Here is a 20,176-nt window from a genome sequence, read left to right as displayed (position 1 = left end):
GCCTTTTGACTTTGACAAATCACATTTTAAATGAGAACTTTTGGTGCCGTTACGTTCAAGGAATGCCTACTGAACAATTTCACTAGAAATGTGATTTCATGATTCGCTAGCATGGTGTGCATGACATGGCTGGAGATTTCAGCCAAGGCTCTCTTATATTGTTCCAAACCAGACTGAAAATTCTTATCTTACAGGCAATTGAATTATTTGTTGGGTAAAACTTCTTATTTAATACTCTCTGGGTTGAAATGATGAAGATTAAAACTTCAAATAGTAGGTGGTGATTTGGAAAAAACATAACATTTTAAAAAGAGGAAATTTTGTGCACCAAAGTTAATTCCATACTTAGTCCTGCAGCACTGGCTAAAAATTGTGTAATTTTCCCCCTTCACACAATGTTGTTTTTGTTTCTTCCTTACCAGTTCAGACAAACATCTGTTATACTGTAGAAGGACAACTATCTCCCAAACCACGGAGTGTGCCCGCAGCCAAAGTCAACAACGTGAGCCCCAAGCATGGAGCACAGTCAGCCTTTATATCCAGCAGGGATAACATTTCACATGTTTTGATTAAAATTAGCTAATTTGTAATTCTAGAACCTATGAAACTTAAAAGCTGCCATCCATATAGATCACATTAGGCAGCATTTTAAAGGGCCAGAGCACACTGTGATTTCCTAATGGCCTTTTCCTCTCTCCTTTTCCCTCCTCCCCCATTTCAAAATGAAATTAAAAAAAAAAAGTAATCTGGAAATGCAGAGCAGGAGGGAAGAGCAAAGTGAGGAAGAATGGCTATTGTAGAGTGTCTGAACTCCACAGCATCAAAAGACCACTTCTACTTTTTTTTTTTTAAGACAAACTGAAAAAAAAAAAAAAGGTCTCTTATTAGAATCAATGGTGGTTTCCATCACAAGGGATAGCGTTGATTTCCAAGGCAATTCTTCCTTAACTCTCCTTTCCATTGATGCTAACCTGCAGCTCATGCTTTCAGGAACGGAGTTCCTCACCCAGAAATAAAAACCCCAACTCCAAAATTTAGATTGCTATTGACGTTTCAGGGAGGAAGGGAAAGTAAAGCATATGCACCTAGCTGCACATAAGGATGTCTATCCATATTCTCCTTCCTAAGCGTGGGCTACATACAAGGCACTCTCATAGAATATGCTCGTTCTAATCAAGAAAACGTCAAAACGTTTGCATGACATTTTCGTCCAGTTATTCTTTTAAATACAAACTTAAACTGACCAAGTCAGCTGGCAGTGTTAGGGATTCAAGGCAGAACATGCGGAACCCCAAGAAGGCAAACTAAGTTCCACGAAACCGGCTACTTGTTTGCAACTCATAGAAGGGAAATTATATAATTATAATTGTATATATGTAATATATCCATGTTAAATATCCGTAATAAACAAGACTCGCGAAATAAACACAGAATAAAACCTTTGCTTGGGCAAAAGGTGCAAGTTCAGGGAAAATAAGGAGGGTGAGGGGTTCCGGAGCTGAGCGGTGTTCTTGGGCAATCGCTCCAACACGAACAGCTGGAGCGCCAGGCTGCTGTACTCGCCACCTCTGGAGCACCGCTGGCCTGGCGGGGAGCCCGGCCTCGCCGAGAGGACGCCGGGCTGGCCTTTGCAAACAATGGGCAGACGCCCGGCGACAGCCGCCCCTCACACCGCTTTCTTCCAGCCGGGCTAGCTCGGATTTGATTAACTGGGAAGTGAGGCATGCAAAGGCGAGCGGGAGGCGGAGGCAACGACGAGAGAGAAGCGGGAGGCGGCGAACGAGGCGAGCCGGCATTGAGGACAGTACCCAGACCCGCGCCGCTCGGGCCGCCCCTCACCGTGACACAGACGCACAGCCCCATTACACCGTCGCAGCGGGCTACATGGGGAGAAGTGTGACCGAGGAGTTGGGGAATGAACTAGGGAGGGAATGGAATGGGGCGCTCCCGGGGTGCCGCGGCCGGACGGCTCCTAACTTTGAACCATCGGAAGGATGGCTCCCAGAGAAGGGAGAAAAAAAAACTACACCGCCCACTAGTAAAACCTCTTCTCCGTGTCCACACGCAGGGGACCCCTGGTCCCCTTCCCCTGAAACGCGTCGGTGCCAACCTGGGTTTTACGAGGTTAAATAGTATGTGGTTTCACGTTCCCCCCTCCCCCATCAAATCTGAGGGAGGCAAATCTCGGGGATGCAGCCCGCGAGTTGGCCTCCGTTTTGAACCTGGAGGAGGAGCTGAGGCGTTCTGGGCATTCTACAGAAATTGACAAGCGCTCCCCTGTTCCCCCAAATCCATACAACGGCCAAAGGAGAGCGGACGGAAGAAAGAGCTCCGTCTCCCCAGCCCCTGAGGTCCAAATATACCTTCATTTCCTCATTGATCTCCCTTTTCACTGGGTGAGCGGGTTTCCTGCTCCTCTTATTTTCCGGAGGTCTCCCTTCTTTCTCCATTTCTGCCATGTTTTTGTGTCTGGTTTCTGTGGAGATGAAATGGCTGCTGCTGCCGCCGGCGGTGGTGGTGGCGGTGGCGGTGGCGGTGGTGGTGGTAGTGGTGGTGGTGGTGGAGGTGGTGCTGATGGTGGCAATGCTGGCGGAGGTAGCGGGGCTGGCGGGGCCGGGGCTGGGAGGGGGAAGGGAAGGCAGGCACCGGAGAAGCGGGGTCTCTTCTAGCGGCGAAAAACGTCAGTGGCTGTCAGAGTGAAAGGTAGCTCGAGGAGTCTCGGGGATGCCGCCACCGCCGCTCCTGCTCCTGCTGCTGCTGCTGCCGCCGCCGCCGCCGCCGCCAACGCCGCCAACGCCGCCGCTGCCCCTGCTGCCGCCGCCGCTTCTGCCGCTCCCGCCGCGGCCGCCGCCGCCGGGCTGCATCCTCGATGCCCCGTGGAGTCGTCAGCCATCTTCCGTCGCTCTGTCCGTCTGCATGGGCGAGGGGGACTAGGGCCAGGCGCGGAGAGAGCTGCTCTGGGCGTGCGTGCGTGGATGTGTGTGTGCGCCCGGGAGAGCGCGCCAGCCCCGGCGCCCAGCGCCTCCCGCGAGCCGAGCCGGGGGCGGGCCGGGGGCCGGCGCGGGAGGAGGGGAGGAAGGGGGACTAGGAGGGAGAGGGCCAGAGTGGGGGAGAGGTGGGGGGGCTAGGACAGCCCCCCGGCTCCCGAGCGGGCGTGGCTTCTACCGTCACCGTGTACGCGGATGCTGCGCTGCTCCGGGGGCTGCTCGCGGCCGCCTATTCCTCCTCGGCCGGCACGGGCTGAACGCGGCACCCCTCGCATCGGCCTCCCTCTGCGAGGCTCCGGGTCGGTACCCGCCTGCCCCCGGGTCTTCGCGCTCGCGCCGACCCCAGTCCTTCTTTTTAGCTCCGTGATGTGGGTTCGAGTGGGTTTGGAGTTTTTTCAGTCCGTCCTGGAAGCTGCTGAGGAAAATGAATGGGGGTGAGGGGAGGAGGTTGGACAGTGGGAGGGCGCGGGGACCTGAGGCCGCGGCAAGAGAGGGCTCCTTCCCCCTCTACCCCCCGGGAAGGCGAACAGCTCGCCGCCTCTGGATTGCAGCTTCGGGGCTTCTGGAGGGTGGGAGGAAACCACACTCCTGACCTCTCCTCCGCTACTAGGATAGAGTGTTCCCCTCTGGGGGCCACCGTGGCGTGCTTGGAGGCCCCAGGGCCCTTGGAGAGGTTCCCGCACCCTGCCCGGCCAGACCCTGCAAGGCGCGGGCTGTGACTGCGCTTCCAAGAAAGCTTTTGACTTGTTTGCCTCCCAATGAACCATTTAGAAGTAAGGCACTTCGGCCTTCTGCCCCGTTCTTGCTCTCTTTTATTTGTTTTCTCCCCTGTTCTGTATCTTGCACAGCCACACACAGACACAGACACAGACACACACACACGTGTTCCGCCACAAAGTAACAATTTTACCCCGTGACCCCACGTGGGCCCTTCTCCTGGTGCCCTGGGTTTATCCCCCAAAAGCTTGGGCTGCGTAGGTGCTGCGGGGAGCGCAGGGTCCCGCTTGGGGTTCCCGCTCTCCAGGAGCTGGACGCCTTGGCCACGCCCAGGCGGAACCCTCCCCACTCCGCCCGGTTGCACTCTCCCGGCGACTTCTTAGCACTCGTCTGCTCTCCCCGGAGCCGCGCTAGTTACCCCTGCTCTCACGCGCCCCCTCGTTGGCCCTCTCCTTCCTTGTTTAGGGCCAAGCTCGGATTGCGCCTGTCTCTCTCGCCGGGTGAGGCATTGGTGTGAACAGTTTGAGAAGGCTTCCGTGAGATACGCGGCCGTGAACTCTCGTTCATGCTGCGGGGACACACTGACATTCCCTGCTTTGCTTTCCCGCGCCGCAACACTTCGTAATTACCTGACACAGTGAGGTATGGGGGTGTCCATTGTTCTACTGCTCGTTATTGTGGAGTGTTCATTATGACAGTAGTGGAACTTAAAATTACACTTTTTACGTCCTTAAAAGAATGAATTAGGTGTGGGAATATGAATAAGCTTTCCATTAAAGTCTCTTTGGCCTGTCAAATGAGGCTCGTTCTGGGTATTGCATTCCCTAATTTGCATCTTAGCATTGTTTTGTTTCTTAAACATCAAATTAGAGATATTGGGGGGTGTTCCCAGGAAACCTGAGCACCTCCACATTGCCTATTTTGCATTTTAACATTATTTCGTTTCGTAAACGCCTAATTACAAATACTTGGGGAGTTTACTCAGGAGAGCTGAGCACAACCTTTCGCCTCTTCTCTTCCATGTCTGGGGGAAGCAAGGAGAAATTGTACCCGGCTTGGCGCAGTTCCCCAGGTCCCAGAGCGAGCGGGACCGAGCCTGGCTTGGCGCCTGCGAGGCATCCACGCGATACACCTGTGAGGAAGAAGTTCCTGGGGCGGTTAGCCAGGACGCCGAAGAGTCGAGGGACCAAGGATTGATGGGGTTTTTGGAAGCGCTCTGCAATATACCAAAAAACCCAGCCCAGCTCTGCAATATAGGCGTCCTCTATCAGAGATTTTCCCAGTATCGTAAGGGAGCGTACCCAGGTACGCCGAGGTTGTGAGCTCTACGCTCTTTGGCTGGGTATCACAACCACAGTATCACTGCAGACCTTCGATGACCCACACCAAAAGGCTTCAGAACGGAGCCCAAACGAGTTTGCACTGGCACTCCCCCCTCCCTCGTGGAACGACACCACCTTCCGAGTGTGTGAGGGCGAGTGTATTTCTCAGTGGGTATTATTACCTTTATGCTGTTGCTGGGGGGCAGAAAGGAAGAGGGAGTCTTTCTTTTTTTTTTTTTAATCTGAATTTCATCCAAAATATCTGATAAATAATATGTGATTTGGAATTAGTTTTCTCAGTTTTGTCCTCTTGGTCTTTAATGAGAGAAGTAGTAGGAAAACTTTTTTTTTTTTAATATTCTAAAATTGTGGAAACGTATGTTGTAAACTGTACGTAAAAAGAAGCTTTTTGTCTTTTGGAACATATTTAAGTTCCCTCTGTTTCCGCTGGTGCCAGAACCATTACCATTGATTTACTGTTGTTCAGCCACTATCGAGTAATAAGTTATATAGCCCAGTCCTAAGATACAGAGTCACAAGTTAATAAACAGAAAAGATGACCTATAGCCCAGAGTTATATTTAGATAAAGCTATATTTCCTTCAAAGAAATTTACTTCTCCGAGATGGTTCAGACATTTAATAAAAATAATGATCTTAACCATCCACCTGCTCCCTCCCAAGGATATATCCACCAGAAAACTGAGGTGGGAAGGTTGTGTTAGAATTCATGATGAAAGTCTTTAGTGACAGAACAAAAGCTCGTAGAGTATGTGTGAGGAAAACTTTTAGTCTAGAATGAACTTCAGAACTAATGATTGTTACACGTTAATGGCTCTAGGTTTTTTCGAATATTCTATAGATGAAGAATGGAGCCCTGGTGGTGCAGTGGTTAAGAACTCAGCTGCTAACCAAAAGATCTGCAGTTTGAATCCACCAGCTGCTCCTTAGAAACCCTATGGGGCAGATCTACTCTGTCCTGTACCATCTCTATAAGTCAGAATGGACTCAATGGCAACAGGTTTACAGATGAAGACAATTATGAGAAGAGTTGCTGCTTTATGTATTTTGACTTATCATAAAAGTCAAATAATGTTCCCTGGATAATTTCATACAGCCTGTAAGAATATAACCCTATGTGAGTAGGGGCAATTTTATACATATCTCAGAAGAGCCACCCTTCTGCTCCCCAAACACCAATATACACACACATACTTACGGAAGTGAAAATGTTGTTAACTGCTGTTGAGTCAACCCAGGACTCATGGCAGCCCATACACAGTAGAATGAAATACTGCCTAATCTTGTACCATTCTTATGATCTGTTGCAGATTGAACTATTGTGATCCACAAGGTTTTCATTGGCTGATTTTTGGAAATAGATTGCCAGGACTTTCTTCCTAGTCTGTCTTAGTCTGGAAGCTCCACTGAAAGAAACCTCTTCAGCATCACAGTAACACATAAGCCCCCACTGAGAGACAAGTGGGGGCTGCACATGAGATGTGTTGGCCAGGAATCAAACCTGGGTCTCCTGCATAGAAGGTAAGAATTTTACCACTGAATCACTAATGCCCCCATGAAGCAAGAATAGCCTGCCAGAAAGTAATAATAATTACTTACCCACACACACTCCCACACTTCTGTCAGTTCCTCTTACTGTAGGGGCTTGTGTATTGCTGTGATGTTGGAAGCTATGCCACCAGTATTCAAGTATCAGCAGGGTCACCCATGGCGGACAGGTTTCAGCTGAGTTTCTAGGCTAAGACAGGCTAGGAAGAAGGAACCAGCGGTCTGCTTCTGAAAAGAATTAACCAGTGAAAACCTTATGAATAGCAGCAGAACATTGTCTGATATAGTGCTGGAAGATGAGCCCCTCAGGTTGGAAGGCACTCAAAATACGACTGGGAAAGAGCTGCCTCCTCAAAGTAGAGTGGACCTTAATGATGTGGATGGAGTCAAGCTCTCAGGACCTTTATTTGCTGATAAGGCATGGCTCAAAATGGGAGGAAACAGCTGCAAACATCCATTAATAATCAGAATGTGAAATGTATGAACTATGAATCTAGGAAAATTGTAAATCATCAAAAATGAAATGGAACACGTAAACATTGATATCCTAGGCATTTGTGAGTGGAATGGACTGGTATTGGTCATTTTGAATTGGACAATCATGGTCTACTATGCTGGGAATGACAGCTTAAAGAGGAATGGCATTAAATTCATCATCGAAAAGGACATTTCAAGATTTATCTTGAAGTACAACACTCTCAGTGATAAGATAATATCAATACTCCTACAAGGAAGACCAGTTAATATGACTATTATTTAAATTTACACACCAACCACTAATGCCAAAGGTGAAGAAATTGAAGATTTTTACCAACTTCTGCAGTCTGAAGTTGATCAAACATACAGTCAGGTTGCACAGATAATTACTGCTGATTGGAATGCCAAAGTTGGAGACAAAGAAGAAGGATCGGTAGTTGGAAAATAGGGCCTTGGTGGTAGAAACAATGCCAGAGATCACATGATTGAATTTTGTAAGACCAATGACATCTTCATTACAAATACCTTTTTTTCACCAACATAAGCAGCAACTATACACATGGACCTCACCAGATAGAATACACAGGAATCAAATTGACCACATCTGTGGAAAGAGGTGATGGAAAAGGTCAATATCATCAGTCAGAACAAGGCCAGAGGCTGACTACAGATCAGACCATCAGTCATTCATATGCAGGTTCAAATTGAAACTGAAGAAAATTAGAAAAAGTCCACAAGAGCCAAAGTACAACCTTGAGTATAACTCACCTGGATTTAGAGACCATCTCAAGAATGGATTTGACACATAGAACACTAATGACTGAAGACCAGACGAGTTGTGGAATGACATCAAGGACATGATACATGAAGAAAGCAAGGGGTCATTAAAAAGACAAGAGAGAAAGAAAAGACCTAAATGGATGTCAGAAGAGACTCTAAAACTTGCTCTTGAACATCAAGTAGCTAAAGCAAAAGGAAAAAATGAAGTAAAAGAGCTGAAGAGAAGTTTTCAAAGGGAGGCTCAAGAAGACAAAATAAAGTATTATGATGACTTGAACAGAAATCTGGAGATAGAAAACCACGAGGGAAGAACATGCTCAGCATTTCTCAAGCTGAAAGAACTGAAGAAAAAATTCGAGCCTCGAGTTGCAATACTGAAGGATTCTACAGGGAAAATATTAAACGACACAGGGAGCATCAAAAGAAGATGGAAGGAATACACAGAGTCACTATATCAAAAGGAATTGGTCGACATTCAACCATTTCAGGAGATAACATATGATCAGGAATCCATGGTACTGAAGGAAGAAGTTCAAGCTGCACTGAAGGCATTGGCAAAAAACAAAGGTCCGGGAATTGACAGAATTATCAATTGAGATGTTTCAACAAATGGAAGCAGTGCTGGAAGTGCTCACTCATCTATGCCAAGAAATTTGGAATAGAGCTACCTGGCCAACTGACAGAAAGAGATCCATATTTATGCCTATTCCCAAGAAAAGCATTCCAACCAAATGTGGAAATTATCAAACAATATCATTAATATCACACACAAGCAAAATTTTGCTGAAGATCATTCAAAAGCAGCTGCAGCAGCATATCAACAGGGAATTGCCAGAAATTCAAGCCCTATTTCGAAGAGGATGTGGAACCAAGGATATCATTGCTGATGTCAGATGTATCCTAGCTGAAAGCAGAGAATACCAGAAAGATGTTTACCTGTGGACTATGCTAAGGCATTCGACTCTGTGGATCATACCAAATTATGATAACATTGTGGAGAATGGGAATTCCAGAACACTTAATTGTGCTTATGAGGAATCTGTACATGAATCAAGAGACAGACTTTCAAGCAGAACAAGGGGATACTGCATGGTTTAAAGTTAGGAAAGGTGTGCATCAGGGTTGTATCCTTTTACCATACCTATTCAATCTGTATGCTGGGTAAATAATCTGAGAACCTGGACTATACGAAGAAGAATGGGGTATTACGCATTATGCAGATGACACAACGTTGCTTGCTGAAAGTGAAGAGGACTTGAAGCACTTACCGATGAAGATCGAAGACCATAGCCTTTCGTATGGATTACACCTCAACATAAAGAAAGCAAAAATGCTCACAACTGGACCAATAAGCAACATCATGATAAACACAGAGGAGATTGAGATTGTCAAGGATTTCATTTTACTTGGATCCACAGTCAACACCCATGGAAGCAGCAGTCAAAAAATCAAAAGACACTTTGCATTGGGTAAATTGGCTGCAAAACACCTCTTTAAAGCATTGAAAAGCAAGGATGTCACTTTGAGGACTAAGGTGCACCTGAGCCAAGCCAAGGTGTTTTCAATTGCCTCATATGTGTGCAAAAGCTGGACATTGAATAAGGAAGAGAGAAGAAGAACTGACAGCTTTGAATTGTGGTGTTGGCGAAGAATATTGATTATACCATGGACTACCAAAAGAATGAAACAATCTGTCTTGGAAGAAGTACAGCCAGAATCCTCCTTAGAAGCAAGGATGGTAAGACTACATCTCACATACTTTGGACACATTATCAGGAGGGATCAGTCCCTGGAGAAGGACATCATGCTTGGTAAAGTAGAAGGTCAGTGAAAAAGAGGAAGACCCTTATCAAGATGGATTGACACAGTGGCTGCAACAATGGGTTTAAGCATAACAATGATTGTGAGGATGATGCAGGATGGGGCAATGTTTCATTCTATTGTGCAGAGGGTCGCTATGAGTTGGAACTGACTCAACGGCACCTAACAACAGCAACCCACCCACACACATCCAAGTTTATGGACGTACATTTAGCCTTCAAATATCCCTCTACTGCCTTTGCTAGACACTAAGGTGGATACAAGGACTCCCCATTCATACGTTGCTTGGGTACATTTTTGTGACTTCGTGTACTCTTCAAGGCTACACTCGATGTTAATTCTTGCCTGATTCATGTAAAAGAAAAAAAAAAGCACATCAGAGAAGAGGTGGGAAGACGACTGGGTGATCTGCCTTGGACCCTCAACTTCTAAATCTGCTTTTTGTTATCCCCAAGAATACCTAACTCAGAGGCCCATTCCTCATGCCAGGGTAGGAGTTAATAACTATCTGTTGCTTGATTAGAATGATATAATAACAAGCATACAAGGAGGTCTTTCTGTATATTGTTTGAAATTAATGTTCATCTTGGAAAAGCTCTGTGATCCAAGCAAATATGGAGACTAAAATGTGTGGAATAATTACTATGCTGAACACATTAAAAGAATTGTTTATATTCACAAAACCCTATGAGGCAGCTTCTACTATTAACCCCATTTTACAGATGAGAAAACTAAAGTTTATTCACAAGCTAAGCTACTAAATCATAAGCTAGTAAGTGATGGGATTTAAATCCCTGACTTTCTGTCCAACTCTAGATTTGGAGCTCTTAACAGTACGCTAAACTGCTTTTATGAATTCCTTTAATAATTTTTTTTTTTTATCTAAGGCTCACATTTTAACATCTCTGAAATTGCGATGCATCTTATGATGAATTTTTATAATTACTAATGGCAGCGCTCCCCTGCCCCCCTCAATGGAATATAAAATGATAACACCTTTTCCGATCGGTGGTGTATTAGGCTAAGTTGGACTATGCTGCAATAACAACCAGAAAACAACAAAGATTTATACTTATTACTCAAAGTCTATTGAAGATTTATGTGATTCTGCAGAGTAACTGTCCTCCATGTGATGGCTTGGTATTGCACCTCCATAGCAGTAAGTTCTTCCATAATTCCTACTGTAATGGAAGATAGAGCCCTGGAGGGCCTCACGTCGGCAATTAGCCTCCAATCCGTTGGTTAGATTTAGTCACATGCTTCTGCCAAACTGCAAGGGAAACTGGGACATTAATCCTCCTATGTTGCCCAAAGGTAAGGAGAACTGGATATGGGTAAGCATTTGATGTTTATACAACAAAAGGCAACTTTGATTCAACGAAGTATGGTCATTGAGATCAATTGACGTAAAATATTAAGAATGCGTTTAGGTCAAAACTAATGAACAATGATTGGTCTGTGATTTGTTATATTAAGTGTAACACATACTTTCAAGATTCATGCCCATGCTTAATTGCAATGAAAAAAATTCTAGAATCAATTTCAAAAAGAGCGAGCATTCTGCAATGACATAACTATAATCCAGAGATTTTAGCTAGGGTTCTATAGATAAGCTTCTAGGGCTCTGGAATCTCATGAAATCATATTCAAAACTTTCTGTGCATTTCTTCTTGGAAGTGGGAATATAGCTGTCTTCAGATTTCAATTGATGTTCATGATTTAGTCATTCATTTATTCAACAAATATATATTGAAGGTCCACTGTATTCCAAGCACTGTTCTGGGTGTTGGGATCCAGCTGTAAACATGATAGACAAGGTCCCAAATCTCATGCACTTACAGCCTGAAGAAGGGACAATAAACAAGCAAACAAGAAGATAATTTCAGACCCAGATAGGTGACATAAAAAGACAACATGATAGAAACTGGAGTAGGATGGGCATAGGGGTGGGGGGGTTCAGCTTTAGCTAAAGTGGTCATGAAAGACCTCTATGAAGTGAAATTTGACCTGAACAGGAAGGATGAGAAGGAATTTCCCATGCAGAGATCTTGGAATCCTGGAGAAAAGTATTCCAGTCAGAATTTTGAAGGCTCTGAAGAATGGATGTGCTCAGCATGTTTGAGAAATTGAAATGTCTGGAGTGTAGAGAGGAGCAGAATGGTAGGAGAAGAAATGAAAGAATGCAGAGGCCAGATCATATATGGCTTTGTAGCTCCTGGTAAGGGATAGGAAATGTGTTTTAAGAGGAATGTGGGCAAATGCACAATGGAAAGAAACCCTCCTTTGAGTGGGAAGGCCTAAATTTCTTTCTTGCTCCAACATTTCCATGTGTGGGCCATCTAGCCATCATTAACTCTGCCATCCAATACCAGGTTAACCCAGTCTGGCACCCCTCAGAGGGGGCCCTGTCCCTCTTGCTGCTTCAAGAGCATCCTGGTCCCCTTTGCCATACAAGGCAAAGACCATGACCTTCCCAGAAAAATGAAGGCCTTTCTTTAGTCACAGGGGTATAAAAAGCTTCCCAGCTGATAGACTCAAGGTCCTTTGCAGGAAGATGAAGGGCTTCATCCTTTCTGGTGAGGCCTTGAGCAAGTCATTGTACTTCAATCTTTATTTCTGCATTTGTGAAATGGGAATAGTAATATATATCATGGAGTACTACTGTGACAACCACATAATGTATATTAAAGTAAACTAAAAATAAACTGTACAGATGTCTGCATAAACAATTATTTGTTCTTCTGAGAATTATTATCGTGTTACTATAGACTTAGGTTTATATGTACAGGTTAATACTGGGGTGTGCCAATTAAGGAAGCTTGGCACACAAGGAATTATTACCTGCATGATAAAATTTTTCTCCATTTTCAAATTAATGCACAATTTGTTGGTTTTAGCTGCCTTCAAGTCGGCTCTCAACACATGTGAGCCCCATGTGTGACAGAGTAGAACTTCACCATAGGGTTTCTTGGCTGCAATATTTATGGAAGCAGACTGCCAGACCTTTTATTCTGCAGAGCTACTGGGTGGGTTCAAACTGCCAACTTTTAGGTTAGAAGACAATTAAAAATCACCTTTGTCACCCTGGCTCCCAATGCACAGTAGGGTCCCTTTTAATAGTATTTAACTAAAATGTAATAATTTTAATCTATTAAAAAGCGATTTTCATACACATTTTCAGGGAAATTTCTTCTCATTCTTCCTGTTTAGGATTAGGCACAATTTGATTACACGCATTGAGCCAAACATACCAGTACCTACATGTTGAAGGAAAAGGTCATATCAAGTTACAATTTTTTAATTCTTATTCATTGAATCAGTGATCAAAGCTCAATATTTATTTACTCCAAGCATCTTGATTCTGTGACCAAAAAAATTTTAAACTCAACTCTCAACGTGCATATCTAAATATAACAGCTGTATGTGTATTTAGGGAAACCCTGGTGGCATAGTGGTTAAGTGCTACAGCTGCTAACCAAAAGGTTGGCAGTTCGAATCCACCAGGTGCTCCTTGGAAACTCCGTGGGGCAGTGTTACTCTGTCCTATAGGGTCGCTGTGAGTTGGAATAGACTTGACGGCAACGGGTTTGGTTTTTTGGTTTTATGTATATTCGGCATACAGAAGTAAACAAACTAACCAAGTGAGAGCTTGGTATAGCAGGGGAGTCAGCCACATCACTTGGATTGGCAGAGGCTTAAAGGCAGGCATGGGAGTGGGACAGCTTTACAGTGAAAAAAAGGAAAGACTTCAGGTTTGCTTGGATTGGAGGCTGTTGGCATGGGGAAGCTGAAGGAGGACTAACTAGAATCTGCCTAATTAGAAGCAGGTATTTTATGTGATTGGTTTGGGGGCATATTTGGCTATCCCCAGCTGATCCTAAATTGGAAGGGACCTAAATTGGAAGAGGCAGATTTAGGAAGCTTGCAGTCATTGACCAAATTCTAACCATTCTGGGCTGATTTTGGCTGGTAGAAGCTGTGGTTTGGATTCTCTGGCTTGTTGCTGCAGAGGCTGTGGGTCAAAGTTCTATTGTCACATATGGTCTGGCCACTGTCCATTTGCCTATCCAGTCTCTCAAGCCATTTACTAGAAAACTCATTACCTGGAAAGCAATTTAGGCCAGACAACTGAGAAGAAAACAGATCAAGGTATGAGGCAGCTGCCATTTGTGGTGAGATAGTATTTGATGCATTAAGAGACGTTCTGTTTTAGTTATACCTGCTAATTCTTGTCTGTCCCATGTACTCATTCCTTCAAATTAGGCGTTGGCATCCTCTGCTTCAGGATAACCATATTATAAAAGAAATTCACAGAAAATGGACTTTTGAGTTTTAAAATGGACTTGTGAAACTCAAGGCAGAAACAATAGTTTCAGAGAATGTTTGTTTGAGTTTCAAAAGCCTAGAACTGAATATCAAGACCTAATGACCTGAAGGATTTAGTTTGCCATAAATATTAAAAAAAAAAAAAAAAAAATTGGTTTAGAAAAAGAATGGATAAGCCAAAAGGAGTTTTCCCAGCCCAGAAAGAAGTTGAGGTTGTGTGAGTTTGGGAGAAAGAAGGAGCAAGTTAACAAAGGCGCTTAGACGCTAGAAGGAACCTCACTGTAGATCCCCAACCAGGTCCCAGTGTTCAGGAGTGGGCCCAGGAGTGACAGGAACAGCTGAAAAACTTGCTTAGTTTGAGAGAATTGGGAGCAGGAGAAGAGGCCGCTTGTCCCTCCCTTCCAAGACAGAGCCTGAAATAGCAGCAAGCCTCAGAAAGCAGCCCAGCCCAAGCTGGTACAGGCAGGTGCAGTGGAGTAGGCACAGCAGTGTGAAGGAGCCTGGGCAGAAGATTCTGGGGCAACCAGACAGGCTCTCTACCCACTACACTATGTGTTTCACGTGTGACGAGAGTGGAGCAGGTATGGCTTTCAGAGACTGCAGACTTGGAGTAGCCGTGCACCCAAATGTTTGATCAGACACTCCATGAGGACTCCCATCTCAGAGGATGCCAGCTGAAGAGATGACTGTTACCAAGAAATAGATGACACTAATCTCTGCATGTAAATGCCAACCTGATGAGAAAAGCACAGGGGTGAGGCAAGAGAAGAGCAAATCAACTGAGATTACCTGGAGATTTCATTTCCACTTCCTGGCGGAGCAGTCTCGTGAAACAGACACTGAGTTCAATTGTAAAGAAATAAAGAGTTTACACTTAGCAAATACCTGAGATTTTTCCACTGATACAGCTCAACATATATTTACACTAGGACTCAAGCTTACTTTCAAGCAATTAAGAAAATGGAGTTCTCTAGTTCCTTAAGTAAATTTGGGGCAATATCTGCCTAATTATTTAATATATAGTTAGTATCACCCAAAAGAAAATGGTTTGTTTGGGATTATGCTCTTAATATTATAATAAAATCTGCTTAAACACAGGACATTTTCAGTAACTAATCAAAACTCTGATAAAATACAACTTCACTTAGTATCTGAGTCACTGCCTCAGTATCTTGCCATTGTGGTACTTAAGGATATCCACTGATGAAATCAGAATTCTTTTCTTTATTTGATTTACATAGATACTACTGTAGACTTACAATAATGCAATGTTTCCTTTAGAGAAATAATCAAATATTGTTAAAATTATTAAACCTCTGACAACCCTATGTGGAGCTATCACATCAACTATCATGTATTGAATTCCCCCCTATAAGTTGAGTATTTTGCATACATTATCTTGTTTATTTCTCATGACGAACCTTGAGATGAAGTATTATTGTCCCCATTTCATACCGTGGGAAAGTAAGGCTGAGTACTGGGTCATACTAGGAAGTGGCTGATTCAGTATACAAGTTCCCCATTGGCCAACTCCTAGACTGGTAAGGTATAATTTCACCTGCACTACACTGCTGCTCCTCTGTGCTCATCTCTTTTATCACCTTTTTGGAATGTAGAGCATATAGATAGGGTAAGTAATTTTAATTTCTTCTTTATTCTAATTTACACATGGCTGTTATGAAAATTAGAACAGCCATAACCAAATACTCAACCTTACAAAAGTAACTTACTACATTTGAATATTCTGAAACCAAATATAGTATTCAGCAAATGGTTACAAAGGATTGATATCTATGTTTTGACCTCCCTCCTTTGAGGAACATTATGGGTAGTAAAAAAAACATTTTTCTATCACAGAAAATTTGTCTCCAATGTGCTGTTGGACCATAAGTTGTCTCTTTATTACATCCCAGAGGGAGGAAGTTGAGTGAAAAGATTCTGCAGTTTAACTATGAGAAGATGTTATACATTTCAGGGAAGAAAAAAAAAATCTATCAAAACCTAAGTAGATAAATTAAGGATTTTGTAATAAGTCTTGGGATGGAAGTTGTCCATTTGTATTTTAAAAATTCCATCAGAACTACTAAATCTGTATACCAGATGCTGAAGAAGGTCTTATGCTTGAACTCAGTTCTGCTTTTTCCACCTGAAGTCAGGGTCTTTAGTGTGTCTGATCTCCATCTGGAGGCCTGGAAGTAGGGGAGAGCTGACAGAGACAGTCAAAACAATATGATCCAGGTTTGGTGACTGGAAGGCACTCCCTAAGATATTCTCAGAATATACAGTGTGGGGAGGGGCTGGTGTCCTAAACTGGAAAACAATACCCAGCTAGGGAATAAATGAAGTGCAAAGAAAGTACAGAACTCAAGAACATGTCATCAAGTTGTAATGAGGAGAGTTGAGCATGAGTCTGTATTGAGTTCCCTACACTGACCACATAGTCTCCACTGGGGCTCTCTTTTCATGTGGTGGGCATGAACAATTGCAAAGAATTTTAGTAATAACAAAAGATACTATTTACTGGATGCTTCTTTATACACCAAGGACCGTGCTAAATACTTCACAGAGATTGTTTTCTTTAATTCCCACAACCTTCTGTCACAGATGTTGGTTTTAGTTCCATTTCACAGATGAGGAAATGGAAGGTTAAAGGGATTAAGCAACACAGCTAGTAAGTAGCCCAGCAGTCTGACTCCAGAGTCTAGAACTCTCTCTGTGTCCTGCAATACCAATGCTATTAGTCAGGGCTCTTGCTTGCAAGCAACAAAAGCAAAATCTGCCTACAGAAAAAAAAAAAATTGGAAGAAAGAGGGCCTCATAGATACTGTTGTTGTTGTTATGTGCCCTCGAATGGATTCTGACTCATAGAGATCCTGTACAACAAAGTAGAACTGCCCCATAGGGTTTCCTAGGCAGAAATCTTTATGGGAGCAGACAGCCAGGTCTTTTCTCCCAAGGAGCGGCTGGTAGGTTTGAACCATCGACTTTTTGGTTAGCAGCCAAATGCTTAACCAGTTGCACCAGCAGGGCTCCTTTTATAGATGTTCAGGGGGTGGAACAGCAGTCTTGGGAAATGGACAGGTACGTAGGAGCTCAGGGAGCCAGGATAAAGGAAAACTCTATCCGAGATGCTGTCATCTCTACTTCTGATGCACCCCATCTGCCAGAAACCACCATTGGACACTATGCTGCTCCGGATGTTCCTCCTTCATCTCAGGTATGCACCAACCTGGCTGGGAGTGTCCTTGGCCAAAGCCCATGTCAGGCGCCCTGCTCCTGGGTGTGATACCAGGGTGTGACAAGAGTAAGATCCAAACCGTGATGGATGGTGAGGCACTCCATCCTACCAGGACCACATTCAATGAGGAAGCTCCTAAAAGACAGGACAGATGAAGTTTCTCAGCCAAAGGGAAGTTACAGACATCTTCCTAGACTACCCACTGTAGCCACTTTTTAGCAAGTCATTTCATTAGGAAAGTAAATGTAGGTCTGTAAAATAATTTTGAAAGGCCAGGCAAAGGTCGAATTGTGCAAACATTATATATTACAAATCAAAATCTGACTGACCTGAAAACGCATCCTAAGAGATGCATTTGCAATCTCTAAAAGCAAACTCCGAAAAGGCAAATTTAGTAAACCATAGGCTACACATCAATTAATCAGAATGCTTATGGAATGGAATGTTCTTGTTAACTTAAGATTTCTACCTAAATGTAATCAAGCCTTTAAAAAGGCCCACATGTCTTTATGTTTCAGATCTTGCCACTGGAATTCTTAATAAAATATTTGGAGAGAGAAGACTTTGCAGTGCCTCAGAATTATTAATGCCACAATGTGTGGTTGCAAAGTGCAGTAGGTATGGATTAAATGGGCAGAGATCCCAGGGTATACATGCCATATGCATTTCATTAACCAAACTTCTGACTTGAGTTTGCCTTCTATTTTCTATCTCGTCACATAAAAATTGGTAAAGTGGAAAAATAAATCCTGATCATTTAAACAAACATTTTATTTGGAGCCAAAAGCCAGCATCCTCCTAGGCACTGTGAACATAAACAAATGATGAAGTGTTCAAAAAGTGAGATGGGAATTCAGAAAAGGGAATAATTAATTCTGAGTGAGGAACAGAGGTGGTGACCATCTGAGTCGGGCCTTGAAAGATGATGACAGGGTATTGTTGGGTGAGGGAGGGAGGAGGAGGGGCAGTCTAGGTAGAAAGAAAAATATGAAGAAAGGAGGTGCCAAGAGGTGAATGTACAAATAGAGTTAAGGGAAGGGCGAATAACTCAGGTTGCCTAGGGTGAGTTTGTTAATGGGGACTATGAGGTCACTACAAATGTAGGGTGGTGCCAGATTTTCAGTGGCCTTTAATACCATCTGTCATGGGTCGAATTGTGTCCCCCCAAAATATGTGTCAACTTGGTTAGGCCATGATTCCCAGTATTGTGTGGTTGTCCTCCATTCTGTGACTGATATAATTTTCCTATATGTTGTAAATTCTAATCTCTGCCTGTGGTTAACAAGGCAAGATTGGATTATGTTGAAGAGGATTATGGTGGGATTGTAATACCCTTACTCAAATCACATCCCTGATCCAATGTAAAGGGACTCTCCCTGGGGTGTGGCCTTTAACACCTTTTATCGTACAAGAGATAAAAGGAAGGGGAAGTGAGCAGAGAGTTGGGAACCTCATACCACCAAGAAAGCAGCACCAGGAGCAGAGGGTGTGCTTTGGACCCAGGGTCCCTGCACCTGAGAAACTCCTTGACCAGGGAATGATTGATGAGAAGGACCTTCCTCCAGAGCCAACAGAGAGAGAAAGGCTTCCCTGAAGCTGATGCCCTGAATTTGAACTTGTAGCCTACTAGACTGTGAGAGAATAAATTTCTCTTTGTTAAAGCCATCCACTTGTGGCATTTCTGTTATAGCAACACTAGATAACTAGGACACCATCCAAAAGGAGCTTGTACTTTTTTCCAGGAACCCTTGGAAACTACCAATTCTTTTTTAATAGACGAATGACAAGATTATAGATGTGGGATAGGAAAATCACCCTGACAAGAGGTGAACGGCAGGAGGAAAGATCAGAGGCAGAAAACTATGTAAGAGGTGATTGCAATAGCCCAAGAGGGAATAAATGATGGCTTAAACTAGTGAGGTAGTGATTATAAATGATTGCTTAGACTAGTGAGGAAGTAGTTGGAAGAATTCTCTGTCTGAGAGTTTCCTTAGAGACAGAATCCATAGGAATAGGTGTCTGTTTGAACATGGAGGATGAAGAAATGTGTATTTTGGATAATAAAGCCCATCGTATAATAACTATTTCATTTTGCAACAATGACAATTACATTTCTAATTAGCTCATTGAATAAATGGAGTGGTGTTTCCCACTTTTGGTTTATCATTACCCCATCCTAGACCTATTGCATCAGGTTATCTAGAAGTGAAGCCCAGTAATCCATATTTTAAAGCTCTCCAGGGAATTCCGATGGTCATCTAGTTTGAGAAAGCATTGCAGTTTAGGATGTGAAAAGAAAGTGACACCCAATAATATTTGAATCAGTAATATCTTACCAAATACTTTCTGCTCTACCTCTGAAACATACCCTGAATCTCACTACTTCTTTCTACCTCACTTCTCCCATCCTAATCTTAGGGATATTTATTGATTGCCAAAACTAATAGCTACCTTCTTGGGCTCCCTGCCTCAATTTTTGCCCCTGTGCAATCCATTTTCCTCAAAGCAGCTAAACCAAGTCTTTAAAAATATTAAACAGGTAATGTCATATCCTTGCTTAAAATGTTCCAATGGTTTCCTATCATGAAAAAAAAAAATTGCTGCCGAGTCAACTCCAACTCAGAGTGACCCTATAGGATAGAGTAGAACTGCCCCATAGGATTTCCAAGGAGCACCTGGTGGACTCAAACTGCCAACCTTTGGTTAGCAGCCATAGCGCTTAACCACTACAACACCAGGGTTTCCATTCTAGCATAGGTGATGGTTTTAAAATAAGTCCATAAATCATTTAATACTCCTCCCTTCAAAAGATAAAACCTGATTCCTCCCGTTGGTTGTGAGCTGAATTTAGTAACTCACTTTTATCTGATAGAATGTGTCAAAAGTGATGGTGTGATGTCTGAGATTAGGACATAAAAGGTATTCTAGTTTCTTCCCTGAT

General features: G+C 43.5%; 1 protein-coding gene across 2 annotated transcripts in view; it reads right to left on the bottom strand.

The window, feature by feature from the left end:
• Positions 1-2,756, bottom strand: part of SOBP (sine oculis binding protein homolog) — a 188,371-nt gene extending 185,615 nt beyond the window's left edge. The window contains exon 1 of one of the 2 annotated variants that reach the window (XM_049895212.1): positions 2,364-2,756. In XM_049895212.1, coding sequence (XP_049751169.1) covers positions 2,364-2,459 — 96 coding nt within the window. In that variant the 5' untranslated portion in view covers positions 2,460-2,756. The remainder of the gene's footprint in view (positions 1-2,363) is intronic. The other variant, XM_049895289.1, reaches the window with a different exon arrangement.
• Between the last annotated feature and the right edge of the window lie 17,420 nt (positions 2,757-20,176).

Source organism: Elephas maximus, chromosome 1 (genome assembly GCF_024166365.1).
Source record: "Elephas maximus indicus isolate mEleMax1 chromosome 1, mEleMax1 primary haplotype, whole genome shotgun sequence".
Classification (NCBI taxonomy): domain Eukaryota; kingdom Metazoa; phylum Chordata; class Mammalia; order Proboscidea; family Elephantidae; genus Elephas; species Elephas maximus.
This window is presented reverse-complemented; position numbering and strand designations above follow the sequence as displayed.